The sequence below is a fragment of the Mercenaria mercenaria genome, chromosome 9 (assembly GCF_021730395.1).
Source record: "Mercenaria mercenaria strain notata chromosome 9, MADL_Memer_1, whole genome shotgun sequence".
Classification (NCBI taxonomy): Eukaryota; Metazoa; Mollusca; class Bivalvia; order Venerida; family Veneridae; genus Mercenaria; species Mercenaria mercenaria.
In genome coordinates this window covers 84,944,649-84,963,467 of record NC_069369.1, presented here as the reverse complement: position 1 = coordinate 84,963,467, position 18,819 = coordinate 84,944,649, and the positions used below count along the sequence as shown (strand labels likewise).

The following is an 18,819-nucleotide window of genomic DNA, read 5'->3' as shown; positions in this document are numbered from 1 at the left end:
AACAGTCGACTTGAATTCCAAAATATTTTAACATAAACAACATTTAGAGAATATTTATATTGAAGTGTTTAAATTTGCCGAGTCTATTTTTTCATCACTATTGCACAACTTATAATGGCCCACCCCTAACCCTCCTTTCCCAAAAAGAGGGGTTTGTTTTTTAGCTCGCCTGAGCCAAAGGCTCATGGTAAGCTTTTGTGTCTGCTTGATGTTCGACGTGTGTCGTGTGTCCATCAACAATTTCTAAAAAAAATCTTCTTCTCTAAAACCACTGCAGATTTACACCAAACTTCACATGAATGATCATTGGGTGGCCCCCTTTCAAAATTGTTCAAAGAATTTTATTCCACAAAGAACTCTGGTTGTCATGGCAACCGAAAGGAAAAATCTTCTTCTCAAAAACCAGAAGCCCTAGAGCTTAGATATTTGGTGTGAAGCATTGCCTAATGGACCTCTACCGGGGTCAAAATATACCCCGCCCCAGGGGTCACTTGATTTTATATAGACTTCTATAGGAAAATCTTCAATTTTTTTTTAGCTCACCTGTCACAAAGTGACAAGGTGAGCTTTTGTGATCGCGCAGTGTCCGTTGTCCGTCGTCCGTCCGTGCGTCCGTCCGTCCGTAAACTTTTTGCTTGTGACCACTCTAGAGGTCACATTTTTCATGGGATCTTTATGAAAATTGGTCAGAATGTTCATCTTGATGATATCTAGGTCAAGTTCGAAACTGGGTCATGTGCGGTCAAAAACTAGGTCAGTAGGTCTAAAAATAGAAAAACCTTGTGACCACTCTAGAGGTCACATTTTTCATGGGATCTTCATGAAAGTTGGTCAGAATGTTCATCTTGATGATATCTAGGTCAAGTTCGAAACTGGGTCACGTGCGGTCAAAAACTAGGTCAGTAGGTCTAAAAATAGAAAAACCTTGTGACCACTCTAGAGGTCACATTTTTCATGGGATCTTCATGAAAGTTGGTCAGAATGTTCATCTTGATGATATCGAGGTCAAGTTCGAAACTGGGTCACGTGCGGTCAAAAACTAGGTCAGTAGGTCTAAAAATAGAAAAACCTTGTGACCACTCTAGAGGTCACATTTTTCATGGGATCTTCATGAAAGTTGGTCAGAATGTTCATCTTGATGATATCTAGGTCAAGTTCGAAACTGGTCACGTGCGGTCAAAAACTAGGTCAGTAGTCTAAAAATAGAAAAACCTTGTGACCACTCTAGAGTCACATTTTTCCATGGGATCTTCATGAAAGTGTGTCAGAATGTTCATCTTGATGATATCTAGGTCAGGTTCGAAACTGGGTCACGTGCGGTCAAAAACTAGGTCAGTAGGTCTAAAAATAGAAAAAACCTTGTGACCACTCTAGAGGTCACATTTTTCATGGGATCTTCATGAAAGTTGGTCAGAATGTTCATCTTGATGATATCTAGGTCAAGTTCGAAACTGGGTCACGTGCGGTCAAAAACTAGGTCAGTAGGTCTAAAAATAGAAAAACCTTGTGACCACTCTAGAGGTCACATTTTTCATGGGATCTTCATGAAAGTTGGTCAGAATGTTCATCTTGATGATATCGAGGTCAAGTTCGAAACTGGGTCACGTGCGGTCAAAAACTAGGTCAGTAGGTCTAAAAATAGAAAAACCTTGTGACCACTCTAGAGGTCACATTTTTCATGGGATCTTCATGAAAGTTGGTCAGAATGTTCATCTTGATGATATCTAGGTCAAGTTCGAAACTGGGTCACGTGCCTTTAAAAACTAGGTCAGTAGGTCTAAAAATAGAAAAACCTTGTGACCACTCTAGAGGTCACATTTTTCGTGGGATCTTCATGAAAGTTGGTCAGAATGTTCATCTTGATGATATCTAGGTCAAGTTCGAAACTGGGTCACGTGCCTTCAAAAACTAGGTCAGTAGGTCTAAAAATAGAAAAACCTTGTGACCACTCTAGAGGTCACATTTTTCATGGGATCTTCATGAAAGTTGGTCAGAATGTTCATCTTGATGATATCTAGGTCAAGTTCGAAACTGGGTTACGTGCGGTCAAAAACTAGGTCAGTAGGTCTAAAAATAGAAAAACCTTGTGACCACTCTAGAGGTCACATTTTTCATGGGATCTTTATGAAAGTTGGTCAGAATGTTCATCTTGATAATATCTAGGTCAAGTTCGAAACTGGGTCACGTGCCTTCAAAAACTAGGTCAGTAGGTCTAAAAATAGAAAAACCTTGTGACCTCTCTAGAGGCCATATATTTCAAAAGATCTTCATGAAAATTGGTCAGAACGTTCACCTTGATGATATCTAGGTCAAGTTCGAAACTCGGTCACGTGCCATCAAAAACTAGGTCAGTAGGTCAAATAATAGAAAAACCTTGTGACCACTCTAAAGGCCATATTTTTCATGGGATCTGTATGAAAGTTGGTCTGAATGTTCATCTTGATGATATCTAGATCAAGTTCGAAACTGGGTCACGTGCTGTCAAAAACTAGGTCAGTAGGTCTAAAAATAGAAAAAAAACGATGTCATACTTAAAACTGGGTCATGTGGGAAGAGGTGAGCGATTCAGGACCATCATGGTCCTCTTGTTTAAATAAACCAGAAGGCCTAGAGCTTAGATATTTGACATGTAGCATTGCCTTGTGGATCTCTACAAAATTTGTTCAAATCATGAACCCCGGGGTCAAAATTGACCCTGCCCCCAGGGGTCATTTGATTTTACAGAGGAAAATCTTCAAAAAATTTCTAAAAATAAACCAGAAGGCCTAGAGCTTAGATATTTAACACGTAGCATTGCCTAGTGAACCACTACAAAATTGTTCAAATCATGACCCCTGGGGTCAAAACTGACCCCGCCCTAGGGGTCATCTGATTTTAGATAGGAAAATCTTCAAATTTAAAAAAATAAATAAACCAGAAGGCCTAGATCTTAGATATTTAACATGTAGCATTGCCTAGTAGACTTCTACAAAATTTATTCAAATTATGACCACCAGGGTCAAATTGACCCCACCCATGGGGTTACTTGATTGTACATAGAAAAATCTTCAAAATTTTCTAAAAATAAAACAGAAAGCCTAGATCTTAGATATTTGACATGTAGCATCGCCTAGTAGACTTCTACAAAATTTGTTCAAATCATGACCACCAGGATCAAATTGACCCCGCCCCATGGGGTTACTTGATTGTACATAGAAAATTCTTCAAAATTTTCTAAAAATAAACCAGAAAGCCTAGATCTTAGATATTTGACATGTAGCATCGCCTAGTAGACTTCTACAAAATTTGTTCAAATCATGACCACCAGGATCAAATTGACCCCTCCCCATGGAGTTACTTGATTGTACATAGACAATTCTTCAAAATTTTCTAAAATTAAACCAGAAAGCCTAGAGATTAGATATTTGACATGTAGCATTGCCAATTGGACCTCTACAAAATTTGTTCAAATCTTGACCCCGCAGGGTTAAATTGACCCCACCCCAGGGGTTACTTGATTGTACATAGGGAAATCTTCATAAATTTGCTAAAAATAAACCAGAAGGCCTAGATCTTAGATATTTGATTGTAACATTGCCTAGTAGACAACCCCCAGGGTAAAATTGATAGAGTCTAGATATTTGACATGTAGCATTGCCTAGAGGACCTCCACAAAATTTGTTCAAATCATGACCTCCGGCATCAAATTGGCCCCACCCCAGGGGTTACTTGATTGTACATAGGAAAATCTTCAAAACAAATGTCTAGAAATAAAGTAGAAGGCCTAGTGCTTAGATATTTGGTGTGTAGCATTGCCTAGTGGATCTCTGCCAAGTTTGTTCAAATCATGACCCCGGGTCAAGATTAAATGCAAATCTTCATAGCAACCATTTAACCAGTTGAGCGATATAGGGCCATCATGGCCATCTTGTTTTGCAGATGTTGGTCCGTAAACTCAAGAACACTTAGGGCCTTAGGTCATGAAAGGTGAAAGGGAATTTGGTCATGACAAGCAGATGACCCATATTGATTTTGAAGGCAGTAGGTCAAGGACAAAGTGACCCAGAAATTATAGACACTTTCCAGATGATGCATAAGCCAAGTATTATGAAACTCGATAGGAAGATTGGTTATAACCAGCAAATGACCACTATTGATTTTGAAGCCTGTATGCAGTCTGCAGTACGACATGGTCACAGTGACCCAGAACAGTTAAATGGTTTCAGGATGATAACTACAGAACACTCGTGCCTAGGTCCTTCAAAGTAGATCTGAAGGCACATGACCCCAATTGATTCCGAGGTCAGAATGGCAAAAGGCAAGGTACCCATGACCCAAAACAGTTCGATTGTTTCTGGATTGTAGCTGAAAAACGCTTGGGCTTAGGATCATGGTAGTTGATATGGAGGGTGATAATGACCAGCAGAAGATCCACATTTATTTTGTGGTCTTTAGGCTAAAGCCCAAGTCACAAATTACTTCTATCAGTTTAAACTGTTTTGGACGATAAGTCGATAATGCAAGTAGGAATAATTGCAGTTTTACTGTCTCAAATTAGATGTAAGACACTTATTCCCAAAGGGTTCGAGTCCCACTCGAGTCATGAATGTTATTCTGAATGCTTTGTAAGTTCATTGTGTGTTCAGACACAAGATAAGTGCAGTTCGTTATATCGTATATATTCATTGGCTAAATTCAAACTTAATAAAGTAGTTCTTTTCTCCACTGTTTACACTGAAATAATGAAACAACACAATAGCAGTTTGATGAGGTATATTGCAACTGAAATTCCAATGCCATGTGAAACATAGTGTTAAACAAGATATACACATAAATTTATATGATACATAACTGATATAATAAACTTACAAAACTTCTTAGTACAATACTTAAAACTGGGTCTAAGGTAAAAAGGTTGGAATTTCTGCCAAATGAAAGTACATTGTATCAGAAGTATGTTAAAATGTTTCATAATAGTAAGAATTTCCTGTATTTAGATAAACTGAAAAGAAACATTCATTACAGTTAAATGTTAATTAATTTCTGCACTTTCAACTAGAGCTGCGACTGAGAAAGGCACACATCAATTACAGTTAAAAGTTATATAATTTTTAGCTTATTCTAATAGATTATTGTAGTTTTCAACAAGTAACAGACAACTTCGTCATCAGTAGTGTAACTGACAACACCATCACAAGTGATGTAAGTGACAACTTAAACATCAGTAATGTAAGTGACAACTTCACCATTAGTAATATAACTGACAACTTCACCATCGTTATGTAACTGACAACTTCACCATCGTAATGTAACTGACAACTTCACCATTAGTAATATAACTCACAACTTCACCATAGTAATGTAACTGACAACTTCACCATTGTAATGTAGCTGACAACTTCAACATCATTAAGGTAACTGACAACTTCAACATCACTAATGTAACTGAAAACTTCACTATCAGTAACTTAACTGACAACTTCACGGTCATTGATGTACCTGACAACTTCACCATCAGTAATGTAATTGATAACTTCAACATCACTTATGTAACTGATAACTTCAACATCAGTAATGTAATTGACAACTAAATGTAACTGACAACTTTCCATCAGTAATGTAACTTTCTAACATGACTAGGTTTGAGTTCCAGTTAAACAAAGAAGGAAATCAAGCTCTGTATATTCTGCGATAAACAACGGTTGACGCGCGAGAGCATTATGACGTCAATTATGACGCCAAATTGCCGCATGACGTCCGATACATTACTCCTCGCGTAAATGAAGTCCAGCATAATATTTATAAAAATATATCAATGAGCATGTCAGAATGAAAACAATCTAGGCCTTCTTGTGATTTATCGTCTAATTTACCACGGTTCATCGTTCAGATGCTTCAGTATTTAACCATTCGGGCTAACGCCCTCGTGGTTCAATTCCTACGCATCTGAACTCTGAACCGTGGTAAATCAGACGATAAAGAACTCGAAGGCCTAGATTATTTGTTAATTCACCATGATTTCATAGTTAACTATTCAAACAAATCTACTCGGTATGAAGCCTGTATACTGGCCAGTGGGGCTGGGAAATCTGTCCCTAATAACCCAGATGCAACATGATGGGATAACCCTTCTCACGCCTGCACCCAGTCTCCCGTGCCTCCAGAGAACAAAGTTTCTATATGAAGAATGTCTCATCATTTTCTGATAATTATCAACTCTTTCATTGTAGCGCCCTAGCATCTCTCTGTGGTAACGCTGTCCCAGGGCTAGAACTTGAGGTCTCAGACATAGGTCTTCCATTTCCTGAAATAAAAAAAAAATCCATTATGTTCAAAATTTAAATAATTTCAATTCAACATAATACTGACCATATAGAGGAACAGTGAAATACATGTACACTAAATTTATACAAGAATGCAGAAATAGCTTCCGCAAATTCTATGACTTGAATGACTGTCACAACAGCTGAAAACTTACATTTCTTGTTGAAATACAGTTGCGTGGAAGGCAGTTGCAGCATTTCCGTTCTAGTTCTGTCGGCATATCCCTACAATTGCCACATTTACACCAAGATGGCTGTGATCCGGGTTGTGGAGGGACTGGTGGAGGTACTGGGTCCTCAATGCCTTCACACAAATCAAAAACAAGAGCTGGCTCTCTTTCAATCAACGCCAGAACAAGTTCTCTCAGTTTCTCAGTGTCCATTTCATTAACAACTGCCTGAAATAGCAATAAATTATATCATATTTATATTTCACTGTCAAGTATATATATGGTATGAAATCTGCACTCCTGCTTTAATTATACTTCCTTTTAGACACTTATTACATTATCATGACCTTAGAGTTTACTGAAATACTCCAAACATTATTACATAAAAAAAAAAAAAAAAAAAGCCTTCTGTCCTATTCTATATTACCTGCTTACTGAGTTAACAAAATATATGTAATTGTGATGATTGTTTTATATATGTCATGTTCTTACCCCAAGTTTCTTGGTTACATTCAGTTTTCCATCACAAAGAATAGCATAAGCTATGAATACCTACTGACTTTATTTATCTTCTTCTCCAACTTGTGCTAAATTTTATAATAAGTAACAGTTGTTTCAAGACAGATAACTTTGTCAGCAGAAACAGATCTAACTTTTATTAAAAAATTATAACATATAACCACTTTTACCTTCATTTTCTCTTTCTTTTCTTCTCTCCTATCTGAGACGCGCTGCTGGTCTGTTTTTCCAGGTTTCGGCACTTTACCAGAACTTCCTCGTCCCCGTCCACGACCTCTACCTCTACTCCCAACATCTCTACTTTCTTTCTGGGCTCTACCTCGCCCCCTACCCCTACCACGTCCTCTCTCCTGCAAAAATGAGTTTTATTATATTAATCATTTTACATCAACTGCAGAACAAACTCTTTTACTTGAACAAACTAGGACGAATGACAGCATCCAGACGTTCAGATCAAGTATTGCGAGAAAACAAGTCACAATCATCAAATGCAGTCACCCACATATCAATCCAAACAACAAAAGAAAAAAAAATAATGAGCCGCACCATGAGAAAACCAACATAATACCGGGTATAGCTACTATACTGACTTTTATTGATGGTATTTCTTGCTGAAATAAAGTTTGTTTTACTGTTCATACATTACTTTTTTCTCAATTCATCCCTACCTATTAAAGCTTCCACTCACCTAATTCTCCTTAAACCCTTTTGTGCCATATAATTAAAATTAGATATTCCGTAAAAAATTAAACAATTTTACAAAGAAATGTACATACAGACTCTAGGCAGATTTATTGAAAATAATTAAAGTCTGTAATTTGGTAAAAAAATGTTTTGTGATGTAGTTCCAAAGTATACTAATTCTTCAATTTCTCATGCATTTTCATGTAGAACAAGTGCTTTAATCACAGTCACTGCTAAAATGCATTCTGAATTAAATGAAACATTTTTCGTGTTTATACTCAAGCCATAGAAAGAACAGAAAGTAGAAAATTCAGTGTCCAAACTAAAGTACGCATCCTTTTCAGGGTAGCACTTACCAACAGACTGACATTTCAAATACTCTAAAACTGTATTACCCTCAACTTAGATATTTAAGACTTTTTGTAATCGGTCACTGTTGTAATTGCGATAACTTGGATAATATTTAAATTACACAACTGAAATTTTCTCGATCACCTTTGTTCCCATATGCTATTTATTTGTGAGGCTAATTTTCCATTGAAATGATTTAAATTAACCATATGTGGTATACTTTATTGTTTTATTTTCAGCGTAGTCTTAACAAAATACATGAAAATGTGACCGATTATAAATATCCATGAGTGTATAGTGGTCCTCTTCTAAGTTTGTTTAATCAGCTTCCCCCCCCCCCCCCCCCCCCCCCCCCCCCCCCCCACACACACACGCACACCACACTTCACAATTATTGCCCTCGCCCTGAAATACACTTATTTCAGAAGTAACATCAAGCCTTTCAGCTTAGATAGCTTGTTCAAATCATATCCCTAAAACCAATTTATCTGTTATTTAGTTTTAAAAAGACATCATTTACAACCTTGGTCTGACAAATGTGCAATAATCATAAATGTAATAAAAAACACAAACATGGAAAATGAAACCACTGCTGTCGTACTTAACCAATTAAAAACAGCAACCTGCTTTTTTTAAACGCTACAATAACTCTTGTATAAAGCGCTAGAAATCACATTTTCAAATTGATCCTCATAAAACTTTGTCAAAATGTTTGTCTCTATGAAATCAAGGCCAAGTAAGATTCCAACTTACAGGGGTTATAATTAGGTCAGGTGAGCGATACAGGGCCTTCAGGGCCCTCTTGTTTAATCTATTCATCTGATGTATTTCTACCATTTGCGGCCAATGAATTATCTTAAGTGGTGTTCAGCAATACAAACTTTATTCTGCTGTATATATATTTTTTGCTGTACGGGGTAACTGAATACAAAACAGTTCCCTGTCAAATACCCTTCATTGTTGGTTGGGTACAAATTATGTGCATACAAAAGCACTCAGAACCCCTTTCCAGATCATAAAGTGCTCGTGGTGAACTATCCTGATCACTCGCCGTCCGTCAACACATTACTTCAAACTATATCTCTTCTGAAACCATTTTGTAGAAGTTTTGCAACTTAGCCTCATGTCTCTTGTCTCTTAGATTATCCTCTATCAAAACTATTCATATGGTTCAACTTTGTTGCACATAGGGTCCCCAGAGCTAAAAATAGAAAACTCTTCAAACCACATATTTTATCTTTTCTAAAATAGCAAGGCTGATTTCGAATTTATTTCAAAATAGATTCTTGGATTACCTTTTACCAGCATTGTTCTACTTATACCATTTCGTCAGAAAACATGGCCGCAAGGAGTATAGTAGAAAATTTCAAAATCTTGAAATAAGCAGCCTGGCCGATTTAAAAAAAAAAACAACCTTTAAGCAAATGATTCTTGTGTGACTCTTTACCAAGACTGTTAGTTTATTCCGATTCGTCAATAAACACGGCGCCAGTATATAGTGGAAACTTTACAAATCAGAAAATGCTTGGCATTGCCCGATTTTAAAATGGTTACCTATTTCAAAGTTTGATCAAAATATTCTTATTCGTTAAGAACATCGCTTCCAGGGCTAAAAATAGAAAGAATCTTCAAACTACTGTATGATTTCACGGAAATGTTCTTGGCTGACAGACGACCAGGATTTTCGAATTTTTCCGATTCTTAAAAAAACAACCACCTGAGGGTGTCATGCCATCGAAGTGGAGCAAAACGAACACGCATGAAGTTTAACCAAAGATGGTTTATTAGGCTCTGAGTCTAATCCTTACATTCATTTGATGTAGATATAGGACAGAAAGACAAAGAAACAAAGACTAATAAGTAACTGACTTGTGATTAGATCTGGTCCATATCTGCGCTTTAAGGGTACTTGATACACATGGAAACAGCAAGACAAGCTGGATAAGAAACATTTGTAATAGAATACCAGCAAACACCGGAGGAAGTTCCCCATAAACAACTAAAGTACTGTTGCCCGGTACATTTTTACAAAGGATAAGCAAAACACCAAGTAAGCAAACCGTTAAAATACAGACGTAAAGTCAGTATGTAAAATGTATAATGCACACAGTAATTTAAACTTACAACATTGCAATTCAGTGCTAAGTAACGCTATGCATAAAGAACCAGTATTACAATAAAATTTGTCAGTAATCAGTAATATAGCAATTAACTAACCCCATAACTAAATGCAGTGTATACCAGACTAGGAATGTAGCAACAAACGCAGTATTATTTACACTGAAAAGTATCAGATAAGCATAACCTAGCTTTTGACAAAACCTATGCAAATGATTCGAATCTCTAGGTACGAATCGCTTCCGCGAAAATATGTGACAGCATCTACCTGTACCTTAATATACAATTCAGCTAAATAATACAGTGTACACTGAAAGATAACGATTAAAAGCATAGTTAGAGCATTAAACCTACACTTATATGTGCTTAACATGATACCCTTTTTTGTCCTGTCTGCCGTGTACGTCATCAGTTTCTGCCGTTTATGTTATCATTTATACGTAAACCTTGCAATTACTTATATACAGTTCTCATGACTATTTAAGCACTTTAATCAAAGACTAAGATGAACACTTGAAACTTTAGCTCAACACTTTCTGCCTTTGAACATAATAAACCTGTAAGCTATGCAAATGCCAATAACTAAATCCCAATACTGCATATCAGGTACAATGTTATATATACACCTTCACTGACTTAAATGCGTGAATAAGGCTTGATACTCATTTCTCGTTAGACACAAATGTTATCCTGTTTAAACATCAATGATTCATTAACACTGAAACGCGAAGACTTCATACAGAATAAATTTAATCATATCATTTTGTAAATGAAAACTTTAAATTACTAGACATAATTTACACATTGTGAAGGTAGATTCTATCCATTGCAACTTTATAGTTACTGTATGTAAACTTTACTCCAAAATAAGAATCAATTTCGAGACTGGTCTGGTACAAGTCACTGATTTCTCATTCTTGACAAAACGAACTTGAACCGAACGGACTTTATCATCACAACTCGGAAAAGTGTTCATTACAACACCCACAGGCCAATGGTTGTGATGTTCTTCTATGCCTTTGACTAGCACTATATCACTTTGTTTAAGGTCTTGTCATTCATTTGCCCATTTACGACGTGTTTGTAGAGTCTGGAGAAAGCCATCACGCCAGCGTTTCCAAAATTATGTTCGAAAGGACTTGCACATACTTCCATACAGCAGGTGAGATAATTTCTGGATTTTCATCTGGATCAGATGAAATTGTTGCAACTAGACATGAATTAATGATGGCAAGTACTTCATACATAAGTGTACACAGAACGTTACGGGTAAGTTTCTGGTCATGCGTCTTCAGAAGCATTGCATCCAAAATTCGTCTGGCTAATCCAAAAAGACTTTCTCAGACACCGCCTATATGTATTGCGTGAGGTGGGTTAAATTTCCGAAAGATTTCATTCTCTTTAAGGTGATCATTTACAATACTCCTCTCGACGTAAATGCCCTTTGCATGAATATCGTCAAGTGCTCCAATTAAATTTGTTCTGGGTCAGATCGATTTTCTTTTACAGGTCCTCGTAGCGCAACGAATAGACGCAGAGCATAAATGAAAGAAGAACTTCTCATATCTTCTATGACTTCAATGTGTGTTGCTCTTGTAAACAAACAAGTGAAGTGAATAGCCCACTTTTTATTTTTGACAGTCGACCTCGCGTCTTACGCGCAACAACAGTCCACGGTCCAAGCGTATCATCTCCAACGGTTGTAAATGGGGCTGTTGACGTGAACCTGTCGATGAGTAAGTCTGCTATAAGTCGAGTCTGGAACTTGCCTCGAAATTTTCGGCAGGTAACACACTCTTTTTGCTCCAATTATCCAGAAAACCGTATTGAAGCTTCTGTGAGTAATCTCCCTTGGTTATGAACTTTGTCATGGAAATTTTTCGCAATTAACACAGCCACGTGAGATTTTTGCGGGATAATGATGTTTCATAGATAAAATTTCCATGAAGGAGTTGCTGAAGCGTCCCCCTACACGAGGGATTCCTTAATCGTCTAAAAAAGGGCGAAGCGATATGATGCTACTGATGGTAGGCATGGGCTGGTTCCCAAGAAATAAACTAATTTCTGTACTATACACCGCCTTCTGCGCCATACGAATCACAAAGTTTTCTGTCTCTTTACTATTACCAACACTTCCCATAAGTTGCTGACCCTTGTTGGACTTGCACATTCTCTTAAGAAGTGAAAAGGCCCTGACAAGGGACTTCCATGTTGAAAACGTTTCAAATCTAGAAAGAAAGTTTTCTGCTTCATTTGTCTTCTTTGCACAAAGCTCGGGTCGCAATTCACAGCCCTCTTTTGGGTTTACTAAATCAAAATGGGAAATAATTTCAGTAGTATTTGTTGGCTCCAGTTCCTGTAGGAGTTGTGAGCCTTTGATCAAACACTGTCATTAAGGTGAACATTGCTAACATACGTGAAAAATCGACGAGTAGTATTGCACATATTATCCTAAAACGACCCTACTGTCCGTGAAATATGTTACTGAACTTAATGAAATATCTAACTGTGCAGAGATAATCTCTGCTAACTCTCCTGCAAATACCGCACCACATAATTCTGTTCGGAGAAAGGTGTGTCCTTTGCTTGGTGCTAGTTTTGCCTTTCCGAAAAGAAACCCAGTAGCTGAATTGCCATCTTCGCTTGATAATTTGAGATCTGAAACAGCGTCAATCGCTTTTTCAGATGCATTCCAGAAGATATAGACAGATGCCTTTGCGGGTGTGCTGTATGACAATGTAGTGAACATACGAGGAATTGCTACTTTCTGTAGGTTCTTAAGGGATTTTCTCCATTCTATCCATTTCTGATGTTCACATGGCAATGGAGCTTCCCAATCTATTCCCGGAGGCGCAGCTTCTCGAAGAAGGATCTTCCCACTTATGGTTATTGGAGCGATGAAACCTAGAGGATCGAAGAAACTGTTTACCATTGAAAGAGCACACCTTCTGGTGAAAGGTTTGTGTTCTTTCAGGACATACAAATGAAGGTGGCGTCTTCAAGTTCCGTGAAACACCCAGACTGCTCTGTATCGGTAGGGTATCTTGATTTAGTTCCAAGCATTTCGAGTTACTACCAAGGTCTTCTGCAGGGAAGGCTGTCATCAATTCAAGAATGTGTGAAGCGATCTTGTGTAGTCTTATATTTCCATCTTGTTTAAGTCAGCTTGTGTTCTCTTCACAAGGTCTATAGACTGGTAAGCATTGGGCTTCGAAGTTAATGCATAATCAACAGTAAAGTCTCTGCCTACAAAATTTTGAACTTCTCCATCACCTTTTTGTGCAGTTTTCCGCAACCCATAAGTTGCAACAGCAGGTGAGGCACATTTCCAAATCACATACGTGCACGCACATTCTATACTCTATTAATGTATTGTTCAGATCATTATCTTTATACCAGAAAAAGCAAAGGAAATCTCTGTGGTTTTGGCTCACACGGAAACGGTAAAACATTTGCACTACAGCTCTGGAATCTCACTTGCCAAATGTCTAAGATATTCGTACGCTTTTGCAACATCTGGTATTGGTATTTCAGACACTTCATTAAGAATGTCATCACATTTTGTCACAAGTGGCAACCCAATATCTGTTGAACCATCAATATATCGCACACAAAGATCACTAGCACGCCTTCCACACTTAGTTACACGATCAGAGCAGGACGATCATGTTAGACTTCTATGTGGTGATGGAGTTCTCACACTATCTGGGCATTTTACACTCAACATTTCTACATAGTCTTTGTAAAGTATTTTCTATCGACACAACTATGATCATTGCCCTTGGAATCTTCTAATACTTTTAATTCTGTAAGTGCAGCAGGTGCATGTTCACTTTCTAATTTAATTGTGTTAAGATCAACTTCCAGTTCTACTCTCTGCCCTTCAGAATTTGCTTTAGCTTTTTCTAATTCTTCCTGAATCAATGCTTTTTTGCGAAGAACTTCAGCTTCTTTCCGTTTATATAAAATTTTAACTAAATGCAGTGTATAACAGACTAGGAATGTAGCAAAAAACGCAGCAATATTTACACTGAAAAGTATCAGATAAGCATAATCTAGCTTTTGACAAAACCTATGCAAATGGTTCGAATCTCTCTAGGTACGAACCGTTTGCGCGAAAATATGTGACAGCATCTACATGTACCTTAATATATCATTCAGCTACATAGTGCAATGTACACTGAAAGACAACGATTAATAGCATAGTTAGAGCATACAATTTACACTCTGCGAGGCCATAAGACTATGATAGTTGAATTGAAATGAAACGAAAGTGTGGAGCGCACTATTCACATTAAACAACACACAAGAACAAAAATTAAACCAAAGTGCTCACGAACAACAGAAAGGCCCTCACATGCTTACCACCCAAAGTAAAGCGCGCCCTAAAGGTGCAACTAATCCTGGAACTCTGGTTCCAGAACAGAGGACGTGGTCATTTGTTTGTTCGCGTGTTCGTTTTGGGTTTTTTCAACGATATTTTAGTAATGTAACGGAGGGGCAGCTAACCTAACCTAACTCCTACCAGTACAAACCTGTCCTCCGCAAGTTACTGCCAACATCCCAATATGAATGAGAAGTGGTGGAAAAATGATTTCAGACACAATGTCCTTTATCAAATCATCATGGAGAACATACGGCCAGCCCAGGGCTCGAACTTGCGACCCCGTGATCCGTAGATCTGCGCGCTCGCGGGCGGGTCGCGTGGTCATGTTTTCTATTTATATATATTTGAACTTTAAAAAAAACTGTAAGGACTTGCTGGCCCTTTTTGAAATAATTTGCCATGAATATTCATTAGGTAACTCTTTACCAAGTTTATTTAATTTATTCTGTTTCGTTCAAAACATGCCTACCAGAGGGCGTGGTCACTTTTCTCTTCATGTATATAGTAGAAACTTAAAACATCTTTAGTCAAAAAGTGCTTGCTTGATTTTAAATTGATTTTACACAAATGTTCTCTCGGTGGCCCTTTTCTGCGACTGATCAAATTAGAAGTTATTCTGATACATCAAAAGCATGACCGAGGGAGATAAATATGTAGAAAATAATTATAAAGTTACTGTCTTAAAAATTAAATTTATCAAAATATAAAGGTCAAGGCTTATCTTTAGTACACAAACCGAATAAATTTAAATTCATAAAGACAAATTGAGTGTTTTCTTTTGTATCCTACATTCTGATTTAAAATTGTGTTTGATTAAAATTGCCCACCTAGGTATGTGTCTGCCTTAAACAAGTTTTGAAATATTGATACACCACTAATATATCGAAAATCCTTTACAAACGCTCAGGATGACACAGCTTCCGTTTTCTTGAGCGATTCCGTTCTAAATACTTCTTGTGATTATAGTAAGTATACACGTTCGTGCCGGACTCACGAAAAACTCGTTGAGGCTCAATCGTTGCATAAATATATGTTAAGTGATTATTCAAAGCAAGATTACGTCGTTTTGAAAAAAAAAACGTAAAAACAGAGGTTCAGCGAAACTTTATTTCGTCACTGACCTAATAAATCAAAATTTATTATACCCCCTAGATTTTGCCCTCTACAAACCACATCTCCTTAACCGTAAATGTTGTCTGATTTTAATGTTATTTCAAAGAAATTGTCCTTTCTTGTTCATCTACCAAGAGTATTAATATTATTCCGATTTCTCAAAAATATGACAACAAAAGCTAAAAATAGATACATCTTCCGACGTTATCCCCTTCTAAAACAACCGATACAGAAATATGCCTTGGATGTCCGGCTACTCAAATTGTTTAAAGCAATCTTGATTTGTCAAAATAAAAACAAATCTCCAAGAGGCGGGTCTATTTTTCCCTGTATTAGTCCATGTAAAACTTTGAAAACTTTGAACTTTTCATAGATGTATGAAGCTAGATATCGGATCTATTGCATAATGTCTCCACACAGTAACCTGAATCGTTATAAACATGGTAGTAATAATTTTATGTGGCATGGGACAGTTTTGCATTTTGGACTCGGCCGATTTTCTTAATAAAGTGAGTAGCATTAATATTCAATAGGTTTAATGATGAACGTCTCTTTACTGACGACTAGATTACTAACCTATATGTTCAATACATGAAGTTTATCGAATCTATCCATGACAGTTAAGCTGGATTTGTGATTATGAAACATTTTTCACTAAATACAATTGCTGGTACCTAATAACAAATATGCATCCACTTAAGATCAGTCATTGGCAGGTTATACTGTTTCAGTTAGTGAGCATTATTAACCGGTTTTGCCATGAAGTTAGGCTCATGTACTATTACAAGTCGTTTTAAACTCATTAAAGATTCAATGGGAAGAGTTAAATTACAATGAAGAAGGTGCTCTGAAAATCACAAAAACTTTATTTTCTCGTTTCTTCAGTGCGGTTTTCAGAACTTTCAGTACTTCTATTCTTCTCTTCATAACTTTATTTTGTCGTTTCGTCAGGGCGTTTTTCAGAACTTTCAGTACTTCTGTTCTTCTCTTCTTAAGCTTTGTAGATTGGGCTATCTGCTAGTTACCATGCATCTTTAATATTTAGTTTATACTGCAAATTGCTTCATAACCAAGGATGAGGTCGTCTATATACTACTAAATTCATATCTGATTTGCCTATTTAGGTTTTAAAAGAATATTGTATACAGAAATAAAATGAATAATCCTTTTGTATCGAAATATTTGGGCATTGATGGTTTCTTATGAGTTTGAGAATATTATAATTGCGATATATTTATAATTGCAAGGATGATTCCGACCACTCTTCAAACATTTTAATTTTTATGTGAATAGAAAGATTAATAAAGCTTTCTGTTTATGTTAACTTCATCAGTCACGTTTTGAACTATTATATTTTTGCAGAGACATTCATCACATTCCTGTTACCATAAAAATATATAACATACTTTTATCGATAGAATACAGTGCTTTATGAAATAAACTTGTGCTATCACTGAATAAATAGATCAAAATCTTACGGTGTTATGTAAGGGCCAGCGCAAATGAGAAGGGTTTTTTTGTACCATTGTAGCTTTGTGCTTCGGCATCCTGTTTGCGATTTACCATCTTTACTTCGCACTACGCGTATCCCATTATTAACGTGAAGCTCAATGTGCGAAGTGCTTAGATAGGACGGCGAAGAGCGAAAACACGACGGAAAAGCGCGAAGTATTCATCATCGTAGCTTCTCCATCTTACCTTCGCGCTTAGCAATCGTGCTTCAGAAGTTACATGGCGAAACGAGAAAATGTTAAAAACTTTGCGTGTTTCCATTGCAGCTTCGCGCTTCACGTTTATATAAACAGCACACACTTGCCTAACGGAACACCGTAAAATCTGAATGCGATTAAACTATAGTTTACTTATAACCTGTAAATATTGTTTTATCGTTAAAATTTTGCATTTTTGTTGATTCTTTGTCTTAGTAAAATGTATTCTGATTTTCAAAACAGACATGTAATGAATAATATCCTGGTAGCTATTAAATATATGCATGACTCTGAATAGCTCAAGGTGAAAAAACTGTTATCGATTTGAGACAATATCCATATATCTATAAAAAGAAATTACAATATTTTTTTGGAACAGTGCCAAATAAATTGAGATCACAGTCACATTGAAATATTTACGACAGACAGATATTGAATATATATATATTATATTGTACATAAGTATACTGAGACACTTTATCAACGCAATATGTAATCATACTTAGGAACATGAAACAGAATGGCTCCTCTTACGGATATTTTATAACAGATTTATCCGTAGAAAAGTATGCACGATGTCCACATTTACAGCTTATGTCCCTGTACTTAATGCAGGCCATAATGTAATTCAGATAATAGTTATGGTGTCAATGGTGACTGAAATAAACTTTCAAATTCGAAACTGTAAAGCAAGTAACTCACATTTCCTTGTCTTAGTTTCATTGATAAACACTAAAACGGACGGAAACTGAATGAATAGCTAGCATTTACTTCAGTTAGAGAATTGTATTGCCGTCTACCGTTTACGGAATAATTTTTATACATTTAAAGCTAGGTAGATTTTGTACAGGTTTTGTATTCTATACTGGGAATGTTTTGAGAGATTATCACCTTGTAAATTTCTGGCCGCACCTTTCATCGTGCGTCAGCATCCTCAATTTGAGAATAAAAAGATGTGAGAAAATGACAATTATCCAGAGGAACCTGACAGAATCAGGATTGGTAGTTGCTTTAAATGCTTCTTTTGGCTGCTAGCATATTTCAAAATCACAAAAGCCTCATTCAGCAAAAAGTAAGGTAAGGAGAAAAAAAGATGACGGATGATTTTGTTATGATATACAGGACGAAGTAGTGAATTTGACAGTTTTGCCGTTCCCCATGTTTCCGTGACCAGGCGTAAAATGGTTTGTGCTTCCGCTCTTCATAGACCGCAGAACTTCATAAACAGAAGACAGAGTTTTTGAATACTAATATATATTTGTTGAAGATACTATTTACATTTTTATGTCATTGTGTTTTGGTGTTTTTCTATGTAACAGACAGTTTTAAGTTTTCACACCATGACCTTTTAAACATTTATTGTATGTACTTCACATTATGATCTATTGTGTGCCACTGGAAAATTTTGAAAAACATACTGTGACCTGTTCATAAAAGATAAATCATCCTGTGCCTGGATATTCACA

The 18,819-nt window shown here is 36.7% G+C and overlaps 2 protein-coding genes across 2 annotated transcripts in view; both read right to left on the bottom strand.

Annotated features, from left to right (window-relative positions):
* LOC123547620 (histamine H2 receptor-like) overlaps nucleotides 1–18,819 on the bottom strand; it is a 315,142-nt gene that overhangs the window by 150,938 nt on the left and 145,385 nt on the right. The window lies entirely within an intron of this gene.
* On the bottom strand, nucleotides 4,739–13,076 carry LOC123549790 (uncharacterized). The gene is made up of 4 exons (XM_053550679.1): nucleotides 12,630–13,076; nucleotides 7,162–7,356; nucleotides 6,458–6,700; nucleotides 4,739–6,283 (listed from the first exon to the last, which is right to left on the bottom strand). Exons 1-4 carry the CDS (start codon nucleotides 13,074–13,076, stop codon nucleotides 6,014–6,016), a joined length of 1,155 nt encoding a protein of 384 aa, XP_053406654.1. The 3' UTR covers nucleotides 4,739–6,013.

Excerpts from the sequence above, each read along its gene's own strand:
- LOC123549790 (XM_053550679.1), bottom strand. The coding sequence starts at position 13,076 with ATGGTAAACAGTTTCTTCGATCCTCTAGGTTTCATCGCTCCAATAACC. Across the intron at positions 7,357-12,629 it reads TAGATATTTCATTAAGTTCA|AACTCATTTTTGCAGGAGAG; the intron begins GTAACATATTTC and ends TTAATATAATAA. Across the intron at positions 6,284-6,457 it reads ACTGTATTTCAACAAGAAAT|GAAATGGAAGACCTATGTCT; the intron begins GTAAGTTTTCAG and ends TTTTTATTTCAG.